At 39.5% G+C, this 20,599-nt stretch overlaps 1 protein-coding gene across 1 annotated transcript in view; it reads right to left on the bottom strand.

Moving 5' to 3' along the window:
* The window catches only part of TRIP13 (thyroid hormone receptor interactor 13), a 133,283-nt gene that overhangs the window by 40,716 nt on the left and 71,968 nt on the right, over positions 1-20,599 (bottom strand). The window contains 3 exon segments of the mRNA XM_053467316.1: positions 6,912-7,018; positions 7,720-7,806; positions 16,394-16,457. Coding sequence (XP_053323291.1) covers positions 6,912-7,018; positions 7,720-7,806; positions 16,394-16,457 — 258 coding nt within the window.

The raw sequence follows: 20,599 nt of genomic DNA, 5'->3' as shown, positions 1-20,599 counted from the left end.
CTTCTTTTATGTCCCGCCTCCCTTTTCCCTGCAACCAATTAATAGTTTAACACTATTTATTCGAGGCAATGAACATCTTTCGCTATTTTTGTTTGGGGACTTCAACTGTATTTTGGACCCCGAGAAGGATATGGTGCGGGTGGTTAAGAAATGTCACCTTAACCTCTTGGCTGCTAAGCCATTTCACACCCTGGTGCTAAGCTAGTTTTCGGCATTTTGGTGCATCTCACGTTTAAACGCGTTTAGAAGTACATTTCTTGGGAATAAACTATACAAACCATATATTGTTTTTTTCAGCACACCCAGCAGATTCCAAATATACCATTTTTATATGTGTATGTCTCATTAGATTTGCAAAATACAACCAAAAATGGGAAAAAAGTGTAATTTTTCACTTCCAACTCAATAAAAACTAGTTTGTAATGTTATTTTTCTAAACTCTAATATCAAAACCTGTGTTGCTAAATATTTGTAGTAGGTAACCGGTCTAAAATAAACAGACATTGAGAACAGTAGACTGTGTTTTTCTCTTATTTTATTGCTAAAAGTTAAATTTATTAGACTATCACAAAATTCATCTTTAAATTTAATGTATGGCTGCCGTCAATTAAACAGCTCTAGCTGCCCGGGATGTTAAAATATGCCAACAAAACTATATATTTTTAGAAACTACACCCCCAGCCGCAGCAAATGAGGTCTTATTTGTATTTGTATCACAAAACTGACGTGCACAACAAATAAGTGAATATCACACAAAAATAAAAAATAAATAAAATTAAAAGCGACAAGTTCATTTATGTCTTCCGCACTCCAGGTTTGTCCTAGAAACACATGCAGCCCCTCATTTGATGCGCAAAGGGGTGTAGTTTCTGAAAATATATACTTTATGTACCATAATTTAACTTCCCAGCTGTCTAGAGCTGTCTAAATGCAGCCATCACCCCTAAATGTTTTAAGACAATTTTTTGACAAGATTCTCCAATCTGCCATATCTGAAGTTAAGGTGGTCTAGACATCTGGGAAGTTAAATAAGGGTACATAAAGTACACATTTCAAGAAACTACACCCCTTGGAGCTTCAAATGAAGGGGTTACATGTATTTCTAGGACAAAAGTTAAGTTCACAGATAATGAAGGAATATGTCGCTTTGGCTAGAAAATATGTTTTTTCTAACCATAGCGACATGTTCATTTGTGTCTTGCGCACTCCAGGTTTGTCCTAGAAACACACGCAGCCCCTCATTTGATGCGCCGAGGGGTGTAGTTTTTGAAAATATGTACTTTTTGTGCCATAATTTAACTTCTTACGTGAGCAATAATGCCACGTCAAGGCTTCAACCCTAATTACTGACCATTCACACGCTTTTCATATCTCCATTCACTCGCAGAAGCACACACCATACTTTCCATACATTCACTCGCAGAAGCACACACACCATTCTTTCCCCTTACAATCCCAAAGAGATGATCGTAAAGGGAGAAAAAAATCACTTTTACAGCAAAAATAAGTTTTGCAGAAAAAATGCAAGGGGCTCCAGGGATGACATGGTTAACTTATGTACTACAGGCTATACGGCTGATTTTTGCAGTTCATCTGGATTTCAAAAATTGCCTTCCTCTACCATTGGCTAAATTTAACCCCATGATCAAAGGGATCATGGGGTTAAAATTTAGTATCGGCCATTTTTAAAAAGGGAATGTGACTTTTTATAGCTGTATGATCACTGTGGTAACATTGGCTACCACAGTGATCATTTAGCTAGAATACTTAAACTTTTTTTTTTTTTTAAAGTTAAACCAGTTTATGTTTAGATAATTTAATTTGGGGGTCTCTAGGCAATTTTGATCTTTATTTATCTGCCTTTAGAGACCCCCAAATCATTTTTTTTTACTTTTTTTGTACATTTGTATTTTTTTAACATAATATTTTTTATTCTTTTTTTACAAGCATTATACCGTTGGAAAGGTGAGGCGATTACCTTTCCAACGGTATATGTTGGGGGTCTGTAGCTGCTCAGATGCCTGAGATACAGGCATCTAACCAGCATGCCCCCATACCGTGAAAACTGACAATTGTCAGTTTTCAATAAAGTTGCGCGGTGACGTCATCGCGTCATTACGCGTGACGTCACCGGCCGGATCGGGTGGTCCCAGTGATGCCCTTCAAAATGAGGGGCAGATCACCGGGGTAGGTGGTGATGGGGGTCCACAGACCCCCATCAAGGTAGGAGAGTGCTAGCGACGGCATGGTGCCGTCGTTAGCACCTGACTGGGACTGCTAGCGACGGCACTATGCCGTCGTTAGCAGTCAAGGGGTTAATGTAAATAATCAGTCCCCATTGTTGAGAATAATTCAAGAATTTGGATGGAATGATCCATGACGGTTAATGAATCCTTATTCCCAAAGATACTCATGTTATTCCGCCACGTATCAAACTGCATCTAGGATTGATTTAGTAATTTGCAATGATTTAGGGATCAGGCTTATTCATAAAATAGTTTACGAGGAGCGTTCAATATCAGACCACGTACCATTAGTAGTAGATTTGTCTTTTGGAGATGTGAGGAGAAATGAGGGGAAGTTGTTTAGATTTAATCCCCATTGGTTGACAATATTTGAATCTAAAGAAATTAATATACATAAATTAAAGGAGTTTTGGGAGCTTAATAAATCATCTACTACTTTGTCTGTTGTCTGGGACACATTAAAAGCATTTTTGCGAGGATTGCTCCTTAGAGAGCTGATTATTAAAAAACGAAGCTTTTTACAGAAAGAGGATACCTTGAGAGGTAAAGTACTTGGAAGCGAAGTTAACTTTGCAAAAAATCCCTCAGAGGATTATTATAAGCTTATGAAGGAAGCACAAGATAACTTGGCAGCGTTAATAACAAAAAAAGCCCAACATAAGTCATTTTTTAGAGGTCAAAAGAATTTTGTAGAAGGAGGGCGGCCGGGGAAACTATTGGCGGATTTGGTTAAGGCACAGAAAGATAAAAATGAGATTTTGGCAATTGAAGACGAAGATGGTAGAGTAGTTAATGAACCTAATAAAATACAGGCTGCAGTCGTCATGTTTTTTTCTAATTTATATCAAGCAGCCCCAGCAATAAATCATGGGGACATAGTGGAATATTTAAAGAACTGTGCATTGCCTAGGATTACAGATGAACAGAGGATGGCATTAGGAAAGGAAATTTCAGTGGAGGAGTTGAAAACAGCTCTTTTTTCTTGTGCACCGTCATCTGCCCCAGGAGGAGATGGAGTCCCTTTTGGGGTTTATCGGGAATACGCCGATGCTCTCCTACCTATGTTATCTTCTGTTCTCTCTTAAAGTCTGAAAAGAAAACAACTTCCAAGCTCTATGCTTGAGGTAATAATTATGCTTATTCTTAAAAAGGATAAAAATCCAGTTAAAGTGGAATCATACCGGCCTATATCTTTGCTTAATGCAGATGTGAAAATTGGCAAACTGTGTTGCAGACCTGATTGGAGAAGATCAGTCAGGTTTTGTACCAGGAAGACTCTTACACTCTAATCTCGAAAGAGTTTTTGCCAATATTCAGTTGGGGGGGAATTCTTCCCATTCCATCCTGTCTTTGGACGCTATGAAGGCGTTTGACAGGGTGGAATGGGGATTTTTGTGACATACATTAGAAACTTTTGGTTTTGGGGAGGATTTTTTGAGGTGGATTAAATTTATCTATAGCTCTCCAGTAGCAAGGATCAATTTAAATGGCACTCTCTCAGAAGCTTTCTTGCTAAGCCGAGGTACTCGGCAGGGCTGCCCACTTTCGCCTCTCTTATTTATACTATATATTGAACCATTAGCTCTGAGTATTCGGAGCAATCAGAAAATAAGAGGATTTGGGCTTAAAGGCAATGAAGACAAAGTTTTACTATACGCAGACGATCTATTATTATTTTTAGAAGACACTGAAAAAATGCTCCCAATAGTGATAAATACGGTAGAGAATTTTGGTAGATTCTCAGGTCTTAAAATCAATTGGGATAAATCAATACTTTTGCCACTGAATTCAGCAAAAATCCCCAAGGTTGAGGGTGTTAGGATTTTGAGACAAGGAGACCCTATGGATTATTTAGGGATTAAAATCTCGAGTAAAATCAATTTGTTTATGAAGCAGAATCTTATTCCCTTAGCCACTAAGATTAAAAAAAAAAGTAGCGATCTGGACTAAACTCCCACTCTCACTAGCAGATAGGGTGGGTCTTGTTAAAATGATTGTTCTCCCTCAAGTGCTGTTCGCTCTCTCTGCCTCACCAGTATGGATTTCAGATAAATGGTTTAGAGGCTTAGAAGCCTCATTGAGTAAACGCTTGTGGGATAGAGGTAGAGTTCGCATGAAATATGCTAGGTTTACTGCACCTGAGGGGGAGGGTGGTTGGGCATTGCCTCATTTTAAATTCTATTTTTTGGCTTCAAAGGCTCAGAATTTGAGAGTTTATCGACCTGGACCTTTAATACAATTTCTCTTAAATTCTACTGGGATCTCTAATCCTGCCAAAATGATGGAGACAGATTTACAGCTGGAAGGGGATTTGGAAAACACACTTTCGGTGAAATTATACAGGAAAATATGGGACGAAATTAAATATATCTGTAAAATTGAGGGGAGTTTACCCTATACACAAATATGGCACAATGTAAAATTTCAGGAATTCCAAAGGGATTAGGAAGTGATTTTTGGGAAAAAAAAGGGATTTGTTTTGTTAAACAGTTGTTTGTTATGGGACAGATTAAGGACTTTAACCTTCTTAAATCTGAATTTGAATTAGATAATAGACATAAATTTTGGTATAATCAACTAATACATGCACATAATTCCACGAAAAATAAGAAGATTTTTTGATGTTAGGACACACGAAAAGAAAAAGAAAGCGTTCTACCTCACTTGGAGTTTTTGGTAAAATAAAATTTGCCCTTTTTTATTTTTTTTTCTCTCCCCAGACCTTGCCTTGAGGGGATGGGTGGGGGTTTTTGTAATTTTGTATAATAATATTTATGGCTGATATATTGCTATTGCATTTAGGCTCAGAAATGTGAGCTTTTTGTAATATTTGTATTTTTGTATAAGTCATTTTAGCTTGCTCTGAAATAAAAAAAACAAAAAAAAAAACAAATAACCACTGGTTACAACCAAGGTATGCAGAATACCATTTCTGAACGCACAACACGTCAAACCTTGACGCAGATGGGCTACAGCAGCTGAAGACCACACTCTTCGGGTGCCACTCCTGTCAGCTAAGAACAGGAAACCGAGGCTACAATTTGCACAGGCTCACCAAAATTGGACAATGGAAGACTGGGAGAACATTGCCTGGTCTGATGAGTCTCAATTCCAGCTGTGACATTCAGATGGCATGGTCAGACTTTGGCGTAAACATGAAAGCATGGATCCATCCTGCCCTGTATCAACGGTTCAGACAGGTAGTGGTGGTGTACTGGGACATTTTCTTGGCAGACTTTGGGCCCCTTAGTACATTACATTTATTTATAAAGCGCCGGCAGATTACGCAGTGCTGTTACAATCAGTAGACGAATAACAAACTGGTGCAAAGGAGAGGAGGGCCCTGCTCTTGCAAGCTTACAATCTAGTCAGTGGTTGAGGGGGAAGTGAGACAATAGGAGAGGACTGCTTGGATGGGGATGAGTTGATCTGGTTCCGATGATGTGTTGAAACTGTTGATTGTTCGGATGGCTTGATTATGATGGCTGGTAGTACTGGGAAGGAATGTTTTATGCTTCCCTGAACAGGTGGGTTTTCAGAGAAGTTTTGAAAGTTGCGTATGAGGTAGAAAGTCTGAACCAAACAGGGAATTCCACAGGAGGGGTGCGGCGCGGGTGAAATCCTGCTTTGTGCAGTGGTATTTGGTATGTAGTTTCCCTCCAGTTTAACTCCAGTGTAACTCTTAACTGCCCACTTATGAAGAGTCCACTGGGGGTAAGGCCACATCAGCTACATTTCCAAGCAAGCATGTTTCTAAGTGAGGCCTAGGCATTTATATTTCTGCCTCACAAGTGGTCAGGTAAGGTGATTGCATACAGGAGGCAGATGTTTCACACCTTGGCTAACAAATGCAATTAAGCTAGAATAGAGGGCACCAAATTTAACCCTCTGAGAGCAGCAGGGTATGGAGATATGCAGGATAAAGACATACTGGGTAGAAAACAGGGGTAAAAGCAGGAAATGAGGGGTTCAGGGGAAAGGTGTGATAGTCATAACTGTAAGAGAAGGAGATATGGCAGACATTAGTGATTGCCAGAGGAGTAGTTGGATGAAAACATGAAGACCAGGGATGGATGTCTGGATAGTGCAGTGTAACTCTTAACTGCCCAGTTATGAGGAGTCCACTTGGGGTAAGGCCACATCAGCTACATTTCCAAGCAATAGTACCAATTGAGCATTGTTTAAATGCAACAGCCTACCAGAGTATTGTTGCTGACCATGTCCATCCCTTTATGGCCACAGTGTACCCATATTCTGATAGCTATTTCCAGCAGGATGATGCACCATGTCACAAAGCTCACATAATCTCAAACTGGTTTCTCAAACTGTACTCCAATGGTCTCCACAGTCACCAGATCTCAATCCAATAGAATACCTTTGGGATGTGGTGGAATGGAAGATTAGCATCATGGATGTACAACCGACAAATCTGCAGCAACTGCGTGATGACATCATGTCCATATGGACCAAAATAATAGTCTAATTCTTCCTTATAATAGCGACATCTAGTGGTCACTAGGAAATCCAACATTGAACCACAAGCTATAAAATGTTTGGGTCAGATATATTCCGACATAGGACCGCAAATGTTTAATAGGCAGAGGTATAATTATTTAAGCATGACCAGTTAAAAAACGCAAGCTTTCCTGGATTTGAACCGCTTACCGTTTTATCTGATCTATTTGTGTCAAAACAGCATTTACTACACGAATGGCATCAGATGGTTCAGTATTTCCTTGGGATGCATTTCGTGCAGCTGTAAGGCTTTCAACCTGTATGAAATCATTTAAAGAATGCAGAGACTCAAATAAATAATCAAATTAGACCAAACTGATGTAAACATTTAAGCAGTTGAAGCAGTAAAGAAAATCATCTCATAACATTGTTGAATGTTCAAAGGTTTAATAATTAATTGGGACTACATAGGAAAGCTTAAGCCCTTTACATCCTTTTCTATGTTGGTCCAATAAAACGTATCCCACCTTCTACTAAAAATTGCATCATTTCTTGACATGACTATATCAATTTTCCTTATCCAGAAATAAATAGTAATCCTTCCAATGTATCACTACATTAAGCATTGAGGTGCCAGACACGAGACTAATGACTAAAAGCCGTTTTACTAAAAGAATAAGATGTTCCTTTGCCAAGATATGTTATTTATAATACAAATACGGTTGTTTTATTTAAAATGTTTATCATTGGGATTAATTCACTAAATGGAAAGTTATCAGGAACATATACAAAAGCTACTGGTTTTAACTCTCTCCCTTTAGTATTAATTGTGACGAGCAATGTCATTTGCAGGACAGAAAGCTGTAAGTGTTGAAGGGATATGGCCTGACTACACCTCTTACAGATATTTAGGGCTGGAAACACGTAAATATTGCCTAAAATTATGATTTCATTATTGTTTCATGTTATGTTCTTAATAGGATAAATGTTAACTATACACAGAATGTAAGAAACCTACCTCATCAATCAACACAAACACAAGAACTTCTTGGTCATAAATCAGCTCATGAATCTTCTGAAACATCTTTGTTACCAATTTTCCACTCTATTATATATATATATAAAAAAAAAAAATTAAAAAAATACATTTGATAAATAACAGGGGGCTTTTTGTGTTTATCATTATTTGTATAAAATATATATACTGAGATACAGCTTTATTTACAGCCATTAAATTGAAGTTATAATGTAATAACTAATGTATGATTTTATCTTTGGTTGGCAGTTTCACATCAGCAGTTTTCTTCCTTCATGTTTTCACTTTCTACTAGATACCATACTATCACTAGTTGATGTATATAACGTTATGCTTAGAACTTTATACAGTTAGATATGGCATGTTAATGTCTTCTCTGATTTCAATTGCAGTGCTTTGCTGCCACTTATTAGGAGTCATTAACAGGAACACTAGCTGCATCTCCTGATTACATAAATACCCCACATCCTTAGTTTTTTTTTCTTTCTAGATGGCCATATCCATCCCTTAAAAATACTACCTTATAGGGTAGTATTTTTTATAGTTATGGCTTAACGAGTTTGGGGGTCGTGAACAGGGGCAGGATGGTTATACCGTTTAGATGTTGTGTTAGGGAAATGGGATGTAAGGGTTTTTTCTTTTTTTTTTCATTAACTTTATTATATTACGAGAAATCATGATTTTGGGGACAGGAAGGAAATCGTTCCCTTTGGTAACAGTGATAACATTACACATAAAGATAATTTAAAAAGCCCCAACATCCCATTGCCCTTGGACTACATGTGCAAAGTATAACCCCCATTCACTATCCCCAAACCAAAAGTATTAAAAATAATATCCTATAGGGTACTATGTAAGGCAGGGGTGGGGAAACTTATGCCAGGGGCCATTTATATATTTATAACATTTGCAGGCCATACAAAATCAGCTTAAAAATGAGTCCCACGTCGTATATTTATCCCACAGATAGCCCTCCCTTTAGTATTATTTAATGTGATGCCCCCAGCCAGCCCCCTTGTGATTTAATGCCCCATTGCCCCTATACCCTTGTGTATTGCCACCCAGCCCTGCCCTTAATGTCAGCTCTCACACCAAGATTACATTCACAAGACTTGCCTAGCATCCAGACAGAAAGCACAGGACTTGCCATCTTTTCCCCCTGTGCCATCCCTGCTTTAACCAGCCTGCCTGTCCCATGCCCCCTCACTTACACATCCATGCTATCACACACATATTCGATCATCCACATTCATTCATTCCCTCATCCACAGATACTCATTCACAAGTATTCCCTTATTCAGATACTCATACATTTACTCAATCACACATTCATTCATACACCTTCCTCCACCCCTTATCTGAACTGCAGATCTCCCGGTGCCGCTCACAGACTTCCACAGGGGCTGCTGCTTCACCCTATGTGAACTACTACTTTTACCGCTTGGGGGAAAACCGGAGCATACGTAAAGCAAGGTGTTACGACACAAGTTTTAAATTACCGTATTTTTCGCTCCATAAGACGCAGTTTTTTTCCTCCCAAAGTAGGATGAAAAATCAGCCGCGTCTTATGGAGCGAAGATGCAGGCAGGGAGGGGGGGGGCATATACTCACCAAAAGCGCACCGGGTGCCGCTCATCAGGGGGTGCCAACTTGCCGGCACCCGGCACCCCTCCAGAGACGGACAGTAATGTCCGCCGCTGGAGGAGCAGGCTTGCAAGAGAGCGGTATCGGAGGTCTTTAACAGACCTCCGGCTCCCTTGAGTGATTTTAAGCCGGTTCCCTTGAACCGGCTTAATATCACTCAAGGGAGCCGGAGGTCTGTTAAAGACCTCCGATACTGCTCCCTTGCGATCCGCGCGGCAACTGCTGCTGTGGGCGCGGCTTCAGTGCCGCCGGGATCTGACAACAAACCGCGGCAGCACTGAAGCCGCGCCCACAGTGCCCTCTGACCCGGAAGAAGACAGAAGAAGAGGAGCGAAGAGGAGGATTGCTGTAAGAAGAAGACTGCTGTAAGAAGAAAAGAGGTAGAAAAGAAGGTAGGAAATCATTCAGTAAGACTGAGTGACAGTGAGAGTGGATTGGTATGTGTGGAATCTGTGGATTGGTATATGTGTGGATTGGTATGTGTGGAATCTGTGGATTGGTAATGATGGTTCTTAATGCTGCTGTTGGCTATTGTTCATGTTAAGTTATTCAGTTATTGTAATAAATATTTTAGCCCATTTTTTAGCTCAAAATATTTTTTCCTTTTTTTTCTCTTCTAAAATCTAGGTGCGTCTTATCAGCAGGTGCGTCTTATAGAGCGAAAAATACGGTACATGGTATAAAGTGTAAAAATAAATCAATAAAAGCATACATTGAAAGCTTACAATGGCAATAGCCCAAGTACACGCTTATCTTTTTATCAAAAGTCACAAAAAATTATTTTGCATGATTTTTTATTTTTCCTAATGCAACAAATACATAATCGTATATACTGATACTGTATTACACAGTGTTACATTACAACATGCTCCCAAATCATGCTTGCACAAAGTGATTTAAAGCCAAGACATTTTCAGTTTGTGAAAACTGAACAAAAAAAAACCCAAAAAAAACCATGTAATCTATTTAATTTTTATTGGGTTTTTCTCGAGTTCACTTTTAATCATATTATCAGTTCCAATAATACATAATAATCAGTGCAAAATCTCCCTTATGTAGGTAGTCATAGTGATAGCGAGTATACATACAAACAAAGAGATAATACATGCATATAGTTTCCTTTGTAAAGCGAATAATATGCACAGGTATTACATGGTATATCAAGATTTGTTGTTCACTGGTACAATCATCCATGGCTGTAGAAAAATAACCTATTGATGACCCACCCTCACCTGCCGCTTCCAAACTACTTTTACTCTCCTCCTCTCTCGGAGTCTCACAATGGACTAACTCCCCGACGCACTGTGGCGGTCATCAAATCGATCTAGTATTCTCCCACCTTTGTTCCACATCTCATTTCTCCAACTCTCCCATCTGTCTGTCTCTGTCTGTCTGATCACAGCCTGCTTATATTTAATCTTGACATATCACACACACCTTCTCTACCCAAGAAACCACCACAATCCTACCGTAACCTCCGCAACCTCAACACTCCAGCTTACAGATACACTATGGCCACTCCTCTCACATATATCCTCCTCTTATCCTGACACAGCTACAGCTCAGTATAACCATACACTAGCCTCAGCCCTAGATATGGTTGCCCCTGTAACTGTACGCAATCCCCCACACTGCCCACCTCAGCCATGGCATTCCATACAGACGCGCCTCCTTCAAAGGTGTTCATGTACCGCCTTGGAGGAAGTCTTGTTCACCTGAAGACTTAATTCACTACATATTCATGCTCCGTTCCTATACATCGGCCTTCAATCTCTCTAAACAAACATATTTCATTTCATTAATCACCTCTCTTTCCCATAACCCTAAACATCTATTCTCCACTTTTAACACCCTTCTTAGGCCCACTGCACCTCCCTTGCCCTCCAACTTCTCTGCCCAAGAGCTTGCCACCTACTTCAAAAACAAAATTGACACCATGAGGGTTAACATCCTCCCCCATAGTGTCAATCATATGGTACATCAACCTCCCTCCTCGCCTCAATCCATCCTCACTTGCTTCAGCCCAGTTACACCCATTGAGGTTTCCAAGGTCCTGTTGTACTCCCACCTCACCACCTGTCCACTCGACCCTGCACCTTCACATCTCCTACCCCCCCCGCCACGGCATGAGTAACTGGGGCTTGGCACTGAATGGGTTAAGGGATTTGACTGAGGCTAAGTCCATTAACATTTGTGTACACCGTTCCTTTTGGAGCCAGAACCCAATATAAAACATCCTGGCTACATCTCCCTGGGGTATGGAGACAGGGTATCAAGGTACACAGGGTAAAATCATAAAATCACTGAATGCATAATGTACAAAATATGATGGGTATATAACTTTTAGGCCCCATCGTACATTGCATCCTTATGCCCGTGATGTGCTGGTTTCAGGGAGACCAAACATGCGATGTAGGCATGACCATAGCAAGTGTTATGCGAACATGTCCTTGTGCCAACTCATACAGGTGTGGAGTTTGGTATGAAAATTATCACTAGGACCAGAGAATTATGATGATCCTCTGGTGTCATAATTATGCCAAGCTCAGCCTTCATCATTACATATTTTGTGATCCCAGACCAAAATTGAGCAGATATAACCCCGCCTTCAGAAGGTCATAGTTTGGAACCCCCTACTCCCATCCCCTTGCTCAGGTAACAGGAAAAGGGCGGTCTGGGGGGGGGGATAAAAATGGTGGGCAATTGGTAATGGGGGAGAGCCTGTTTTTACCACCACAGAGACAACATCAAGGCTCCAAGGAAGTATGGTATGATACTCTGTTTTATCCCTTTTATTTTACACTGTTTATGTACTTGTACTATTTAAGTCTCTTTTTATATGCATTTTTGTGTAACAGCACTGTGACCCATTTTAAACTCAGATTAAAACATTTTCATCAGTTATGTTCTTTGTTCTCTAATCGAATTCAGCCTAGAGATAGCCTTTTGTATACATATAGATATGTCACGTTACTAAGCGGTTAACTATATAGATATCAGTTTGAGGATTGTGTATATATATCGCAGTCTGATTGTTTTGGGGTAACCCAAGACGCCTGGTTTTAAAGTTCTTGGTGGTGGCAGCGTGTTTTACACTGGGAGTTTTGGGGTGACTGGTTGGGGTTGGTGGAGGTTGCTTGGTGCACTGCGGGGAAAGTGACCAAACACACCAGAAGTCTGGTTAGCCCTTGTTACACCCATACTCTCACGGCACGGCTGATAGCCCTGCTCGTAACACCCCCCTCTAGTGTCCTTACCCCAACCCATATCTTTAATCTCACGGTAATCCCACCATCTGCTCTGTCCACATTTCCTAACATTTCTATTACCGTTGACAACTCCACTTTCCAACCAACAGACCAGGTTTGTCGTCTTTTTGTCACCCGTGACTCTGCTGTCGCCTTCATCTCTCACATCCAGTCCCTCACCAAATCCTGTCGCCTCCACCTGAAAAACCACCAAATTACTAATCCACTCCCTTGTGATATCCCGCCTGGATTATTGCAACGCCCTACTAACCGGTCTCCCCCTCTCCCGCCTTTCACCACTTCAATCTATCCTCAACACTGCAGCTAGATTAATTTTTCTCTGACGCCATTCCTCATCCGCTGCTCCACTATGCCAATCACTTCATTGGCTCCCTATACCCTTCAGAATCAAATTTAAACTTCTGACCCTGGCCTATAGAGCCCTCAACAACTCTGCACCGCCTTACATATCTATCCTCCTATCCAAATACACCCCTACCCACCTGCAGCTATCTTCTACTCTTGTTACCTCTTCCCAGTATTCAGGATTTCACCGGCGCCGCACACTGCCTGTGGAATTCCCTTCCCCGTTCCATCTGCCTCATACGCAACTTTCAAAACCTCTCTGAAAACCCACCTGTTCAGACATTCAACGGCTCCCAGAGAGGAGGATCCCTTGCAGCGCTGCCTCCTCCCTGGCAGCCGGTGAATGTTTGTGCGATGCGCACAGACAACCTCCGCTGATGCTGGCTCTTCCCCTGTACTTCAGACTCCCTGGTGTGTAGTGGGGGCAGCCGGTGGAGGGAGAGAGGCATATAGCCAGGTATAAGGCATATCTGTAGGGCAGAGAGGCATATAGCCAGGTATAAGGCATATCTGGGGGGAGTGGCAAGCCTGGGGGCAGATGTGGATAACGATAGGGGGGGGCAGGTTGGACAATAAAAGGAAATTTTTTTTTCTCAATCAGTTTTTATTAAACATGAAAAACAGTTTACATGTGAATATTTACTAGTAAAACAGTTTTCCTATAGGATAGTCTTATATTAAGGCTTTTTTCCTAAATTAATATTCAAATTTGGGTATTTATTTTTGAGCAAGTCATAAAACAATTCTCGCACATAAAGTTAAAATACTGGCATGTTAAATGCGCCCATGGGGTGTCAACTTTAATGAAGCGTATGATTTGATGAGGTAAATTGAATTGGCCGGGTTCAACAATGTCCCAATTAACATAGGTGGAAGGATGTACACATCCCAAATGTGTCCTTTTAGCCCCAAACAACCCGACAAACCCATGCATGTGGGGTACCACTACTCGGGAGATGTTGCTGAACACATATTAGGGTGTTGTGTGACAGTGGCATATACCAGGAGCTGTAAATGATATGATACAATTAAAATAATTTTGTCCTGAAAAAAAACAGTATATAAACGGGAAAGAAGAAAACTACAGCTAAACATGAGTCCCGGAGAAACGTTAAAACAGCCATTATCACAAAGGGGTTAAAATTGTCATTGAGTCCACCAGGGGTTAAAGTTTTTACCTTCTAAATCCAGAAAGAAAGATCGGCGGGTTTTATATTTAGATCCACTTTGCGTGGTCCTACATAAAGTCTTTTAATTGCTATAAAGGAAATATGCATGGTTTTTCCCATATAATTTTTAGATATTGGAGCATCAATCATACCATTTACTGAATTGATATGTTATAATATACGTTTTCTTAACGGATATATTGAATGCCACAGGAGAATGATAACCAAGAAAAAACAAAAAACATGCAATTTGAAAAATGTTTGATAGCGTGTAGAGTTTAGAAATTGATAGGCTTTACAATGGCCACATTTGAAAAAGTCTTTCATGGGTCTCAGCCATTCTGTTGTCGGATGTTTGGCAATAAGTACGTACTTGGAAATGGTTTGAATTCTTTGCCCGTCAAACTGTTAGACACATTTGATGGTAAACCTGTTTAACCCCTTCGTGACAATGGCTGATTTTACATTTCTGCACTGCTCGTGTTTAGTTTCGTTTCCTGTTCACTGAACCCACACAAGTTATATACTGGTTTTTTTTTCAGGACAAGAAGGGCTTTCTTTGGATGTCATTGCTTTGATTGTATTAAATTATTTACTATAAAAAAAAGTATAAGATATGGTGAAAAATTTAGAAAAAAAAAGGACTAACTTTTACTTGAAAAATCTTTTACTCATCTATAGAAGTTAATGAAAAACTAGATTCTACTGTTTGTCCTGAGTTTAGACATACCTAATGTTTGTTTTTTTGCCTTTTTCTGCATGTTATGGGGCAATAAGTAGCGTTTTGCTATTTCAAAACCATTTTTTCCATATCTGGTAATTCTTCCCCCTATGTGCTGTTTTGGGTATCTGAAGCCGGCCAATGCAATCTACCCCATCAAACCATATATTTTTGAAAACTAGACACCCCAGGGAAATTCCAAAACATGTGGGAAATGTTTACATTTCTCTTTTTTTTTTTTTTTTTTTTTTTTAACTTTTTCTCCTTTTAACTTTTTTTCTGTAATCTATTTTACATTGTGATTAGAAAGCTGGGCTCCATTGACTTGCATGGTTGAATGCAGTACGTTAAAATACAATAGACACAACAAGCCCCACAAAGTTCTCCATCAGGTCCTCCTCTGCACATGGTTCAGTATTAGAGAACTCCCCAAGAGTGCTGTCTGATTCTTGGGGTGGGCTGCTATACAGCTCCGTGGCAGCAGCATCACCCCCTTCTCTCTTCAAACGCTGGTTCTGTCTGGTGCTGAAGGGGTTAATCGCTGGTGTCACAGCAAGAGGAAGCAATGTTTAGTGGGAGTACCCAGTCAGGGTACAGGACCTCCCATCACAATGATGCTTGGGGGAAAACTACCCCTGAACTCCACAATCAATTACCGTATTTGCTCGATTATAAGACAAGCAAATGCTCTGAAAAATACCCCTCGTCTTATAATTGGGGTTGTCTTATAATCAGACCTCAAATAGGTCTGACTATGAGACTAAGATCCAGATCCCCCGCAACGCTGCAGTCTCAAATAGAATCTCTGAAACCACTTAGATAGTAGATGCTACAAAAATGTGCATCTAATAAGGAGATTTGCCATTTTCAAAATAAAAAAGGGTTCATATCTGCACCATAAAAACTAGCACTTTCTCATTACAAGATATAGCTGCTATAAACGATCTGCTGGATCAAACCCCTTATACACTTGTTACACTCTATGCAGACTGGTTTCCTCCAGACCCCAGCTTTAACATGGGCACAAACTGGCAGACTGGTCTTTATGGATGGTGGTAAGGAAAGACATAATTAGGGACACTAGCGTAGTAGTTATCACATAAGTGATACCCATTGCTAAGGAAAGCTTTAATAGGGCCCCAAACAATGTTTATGTTCGTTCTATTCAACTGTGGGTAGCCACAGATATATCAACTGTGGGTAGCCACAGTTAATGATGTGGCAAACTTATTGAAAGACTGCATAGCCATGTTATACACTTAAAAATAGTAATCACATAACTAGTTTTTTTGCAAGCGGTGACAAGCAAATGCTTATATTATATTATATATATATATATATATATATATATATATATATATATATATATATATATATATATATATATATATATATATATATATATATATATATATATATATATATATATATATTGCAATGAAAACATTACCCAAGCGGAATAACAAAACAAAAAAAGGGTATTTTTGTGTAGAATTTGAAAACTTTACCTCAGAAAACCACTTTGAAAAAAGACTGTGGCTGTTGATCTCAATCAACTGACCATATTTGTACCTGCAAATTAAAACAAAGGAAATTATTGTAATATTAACTTCACTAAAGTAAGTTGCTGCTAAACAGATTTAAAGTATTCACATATAGTTTTATAGCAATTTTGTTATATTCTATATACATGCGGTTCTGTGAAATCAGTTTGTCCTGTTCCAAGCACAAGGGGGGAGAAAAAAAAACAAAAAAAAAAACACTGTAAAATCTCAGATATAATATGCACTTGCGTATTATATGCAGGAATAAGTATAATAATTTTGTAGGAAAGTACTTGTATATAATATATGTAGGAAGGTACCTGTGTATATTACACATCCACTAGATTAGGTCACTGGCTGATGATCAATGAGAGTGATCAATCATTAACCGGTTGACAATTGACATGCCAGAGACATCAGCAAAAGACAGTCAGCTAACAACAATTGATGTGCCTGGCATGCCTTCTGGCATGCCTTCTTCATCATGTGCAATTAAGCAACACCGAGATTGGCAGCAGGGGCCCCAGTCCAAAAAGTAAGGTAAAAAATAAGGTTTATTATTATGAGCAAGTGCTAAAATTAATGCTCTATCTTCCCAAAAACCTTGACATGGAAAGAGTTAAAGTAAAAGAATTTCACATACCCAAGGGGTGTTTACGTAAAAAAAAAAAAAAAAAAAAAAATGGTTTGATGGGGTAAACTGGCTGGGTTCAAAGATAGGGCATAGGCACAGACTGACCAAAATGGGGGGGGGGGGGGAAGCACACTTCCCAAATGTAGCCTTTTAGCACCCAAACACCAGACAAACCCATGCATGGGAGGTATCACTGCATTCAGGAGATGTTGCTGAACATATATTGGGGTGTTTGATAGTGACATAAATTTATGAAGTATGATTTGTGTGAAAAAAATACAAAAAAATTACTACCACAAACTTTGACAAAGGCTGGTGGTGGAATCTAATGCATGGAAATACCTCGGGGTGTCTAGTTTTCAAAAATATACTGTTTGATGCTGAGCCGTAGCTAGCTCCTTTTGCGCCCAAGGCAAGAATGGAAAATTGTGTGCCCCAGATTTTTTTTTTTTCTTCTCTTTCTTACACTGCCCTTACACATGACTGCCCACAACTACATATATATATATATATATATATATATATATATATATATATATATATTTATTTTTATGAGCAAGTCCTAAACTTAGAGCTATATCTTCAAACCATTCTTGCATGGAAAGAGTTAAAATACTGGCATGTTACATGTTCATGCGATGTCTTGTTTTTTTAAAAAAACTGTACGATTTGATGGGTAAATCGAAATGGGCAGGTTCAAACATGTCCCAAACATAGGACATGGGCACACCTCTCAAAGGTGGACTTTTACCTCTCAAATAACCAGAGTACCCATGCATGCATCACTGTACTCAGGGGATGTTGTTAAACACATATTGGGGTGCTGTGTGACAGTGACATATACCAGGAGCTGTAAATTCATACCCAAAGTACAACGTGTGTGGGAAAAATACATACCAAAAATACTACTGCTAACTTTGACACAGGCTGGTGGTAAAATGTGTGCATGGAAAGCGCTAAAATACCAGCATTTGAAATACCCTGGGGTGTCTGGTTTTCAAACATATATGGTTTTATTGGGTACATTGAATTGGCCAGGCTTAAATATTAATATAAAATTCCAATCAGTTTTCTATTTTTTCTAATTAATTTAACTCCTACCTAACCCTAATTACCCACTAACTAACAAACCCTCCCCACTACACCAATACACAATATTAACCCCTTAAGGACCAGGCTGTTTTTACTTTTTACACTTTGGGCCCAAGGCTGTTTTTTGCGGTTCTCATGTTTAAATGTAATTTTCTCCTCACCCATTTAGTGTACCCACGCAAGTTTTATATTGTTTTTTTTTTTCCAGGACAAGATATTTGATCATATCTAATTTCCTATAAAAAAAATAAAATGAAAAATTGAAAAAAATAACCTCACTTTTTCTTTTGAAAACGGTTATTTATCCTTAACAGCTAATGAGAAAACCTGCTAAAAATTCGATTTGCCCTGAGTTTACAAATGCCCAATGGCTTATGTTTTTTTTTTGTGCTTTTTTCTGCAAGTTATTGAGCAATAAGTACAAGTATTTGCTATTTCAAAACCAATTTTTTTTCCCAAATCTGGTCATTCTGCCCCATGTGCTATTTCAGGTATCTTTACAAAAATGGCCAATGCAATTTACCCCATCAAACCATATATTTTTGAAAACTAGACACCTCAAGGTATTTCAAATGCTGGTATTTTAACCCTTTCCTTGCCCTTATTCTACTACCACCCTTTGTCAAACTTTGTGGTACTAACTTATTTTGCGAGAGGTTTTTTTATCACTAAAATTGCACTTCAGGTATGGATTTACAGCTCCTAGTGTATGTCACTTTCAAACAAGAACCCAATATGTGTTCAGCAACATCTCCCGAGTACAGCGATATCCCCACGCATGGGTTTGTCGTGTTTGGGAGGTAAAACGTCACATTTAGGAAGTGCGCATTTCTTAACCTCTGCTCCTACTGCACCCATTTCCTAGCAAGGCCATCTTTGGAGCCGGCTAATTCATTTTACCCCATCAAACCATATATTTTTGTAAACTAGACAGCCCAAGGTATTTCAAATGCTAGTATTGTAACCCTTTCCATGCATGAGATTCTACCACGAGCCTTTGCTAAAGTTTGTAGTAAGTTTTGTTGTTGATCGCCTCCTAGACTTTTAACCCCTTTAAGACCGGGTTTTCGTTACTAAGGTTGGGCTAAAAGACTGGAGCTGTTTTTATGTTTTTGCTTTGTCTTTCTTCAACTGTAAATTCTCTCTTCTCAATTAGTGCACTCACACAATTCATATATTGTTTTTTTAAGCACAAGTAGGGCTTTAAGTATGAAAAATATCTAAAAACGTGGGGGAAATTAGGGGAAAAAAAAATGAAATATTTTCACAGTTTTACCTATAAAAACTCCAAAAGTGTATTTGGAAACACCTCATATGCCTGGTATTTTCATTTATTTTGGCACTTACAGGGTTAAATAAGAATGACGCGCATTGCTGTTTCTAAAGATTTTTTTAAAATGTGGTTTTCTGGGAGTTGCGCCCCAATAGCGACCAGAAAAAGAAAAAACACTAAAAAGTATATTTTTTGAAAGATTACATCCCAAAGCGTTTTACTTGGGGCATCTTAACACTTCTTTGACCATTTTAGTGCCAGTCTGTCCTATACATTGCAATAAAAATTTAATTTTTTTTTCATTTTTAGGTAAATTATATTTTATTGATTTAAGGGGGCAGACAAAGACAATGGGAAGTTACAAAAATTAAAAATAACGACAATGACATGGGCAAAGATCGTAGGCATAAAAAAAGAATATAACGTCAGGAATAGGCAATACCAATTTCTGCCTCCCTCCACTGAGTCAAAAACACACGGTAAAAAGCAATGTGGAGTAGAAGGCACTAAAGTCCAAGATTCAAAAATCAGCTCACTGCATGCCCCTGTCACCCTGAGGGAACGTACTGAAAGGGTAAACAAACTGACACACACGAAAAGGAAGGAGGTAGAGGTATACAAACAAAAATAAAAACAAAAAGGGGAAAGGAGGGGGGAGCTGAAGCTCAATGGAAAATACCATAGCAGAAGGAAGAGGGAAAGAATAGCAAAGGGCAAGCTAGACAAAGTCAGAGAGCGAGAAACCCATGGTTTACTGTCAAAGCAGTGTCGCAAGTACAGGAGAGGAGAGAAATGACAGCCAGCAAGCCCACTTCCCAGTGTACGCCTCCATCCTGTCAGACGCCAGGTGGACCAGTTCCTCCAGGACCCGTATCTCCTCCATTCGCGACACCCACATACGCAGGGAGGGGACCTCAGAACGCCTCCAATAAAGCGGTATAAGGCTACGAGCCGCATTGAGAAGGTGACGAAGAACTGAACCCAATGATCTCTCTGAATGAAGGAGACAAAAACACGGGGATAACCGGATTGGCTCACCCTATACCTCCTCCATACAGCAAAAGACCCTGGACCAATAGGGCTGGAGCCTGCTGCAGCCCCACCACATGTGCAGGTAGGTGGCACTCTCCTTCTCACATCTCCAGCAGGTAGGATTACTCCCCGGCAAGAT

Source organism: Spea bombifrons, chromosome 5, assembly GCF_027358695.1.
Source record: "Spea bombifrons isolate aSpeBom1 chromosome 5, aSpeBom1.2.pri, whole genome shotgun sequence".
Taxonomy (NCBI): Eukaryota; Metazoa; Chordata; class Amphibia; order Anura; family Pelobatidae; genus Spea; species Spea bombifrons.
The sequence above is the reverse complement of the archived record's forward strand: the minus strand, read 5'-3'. Positions and strand labels throughout refer to the sequence as shown.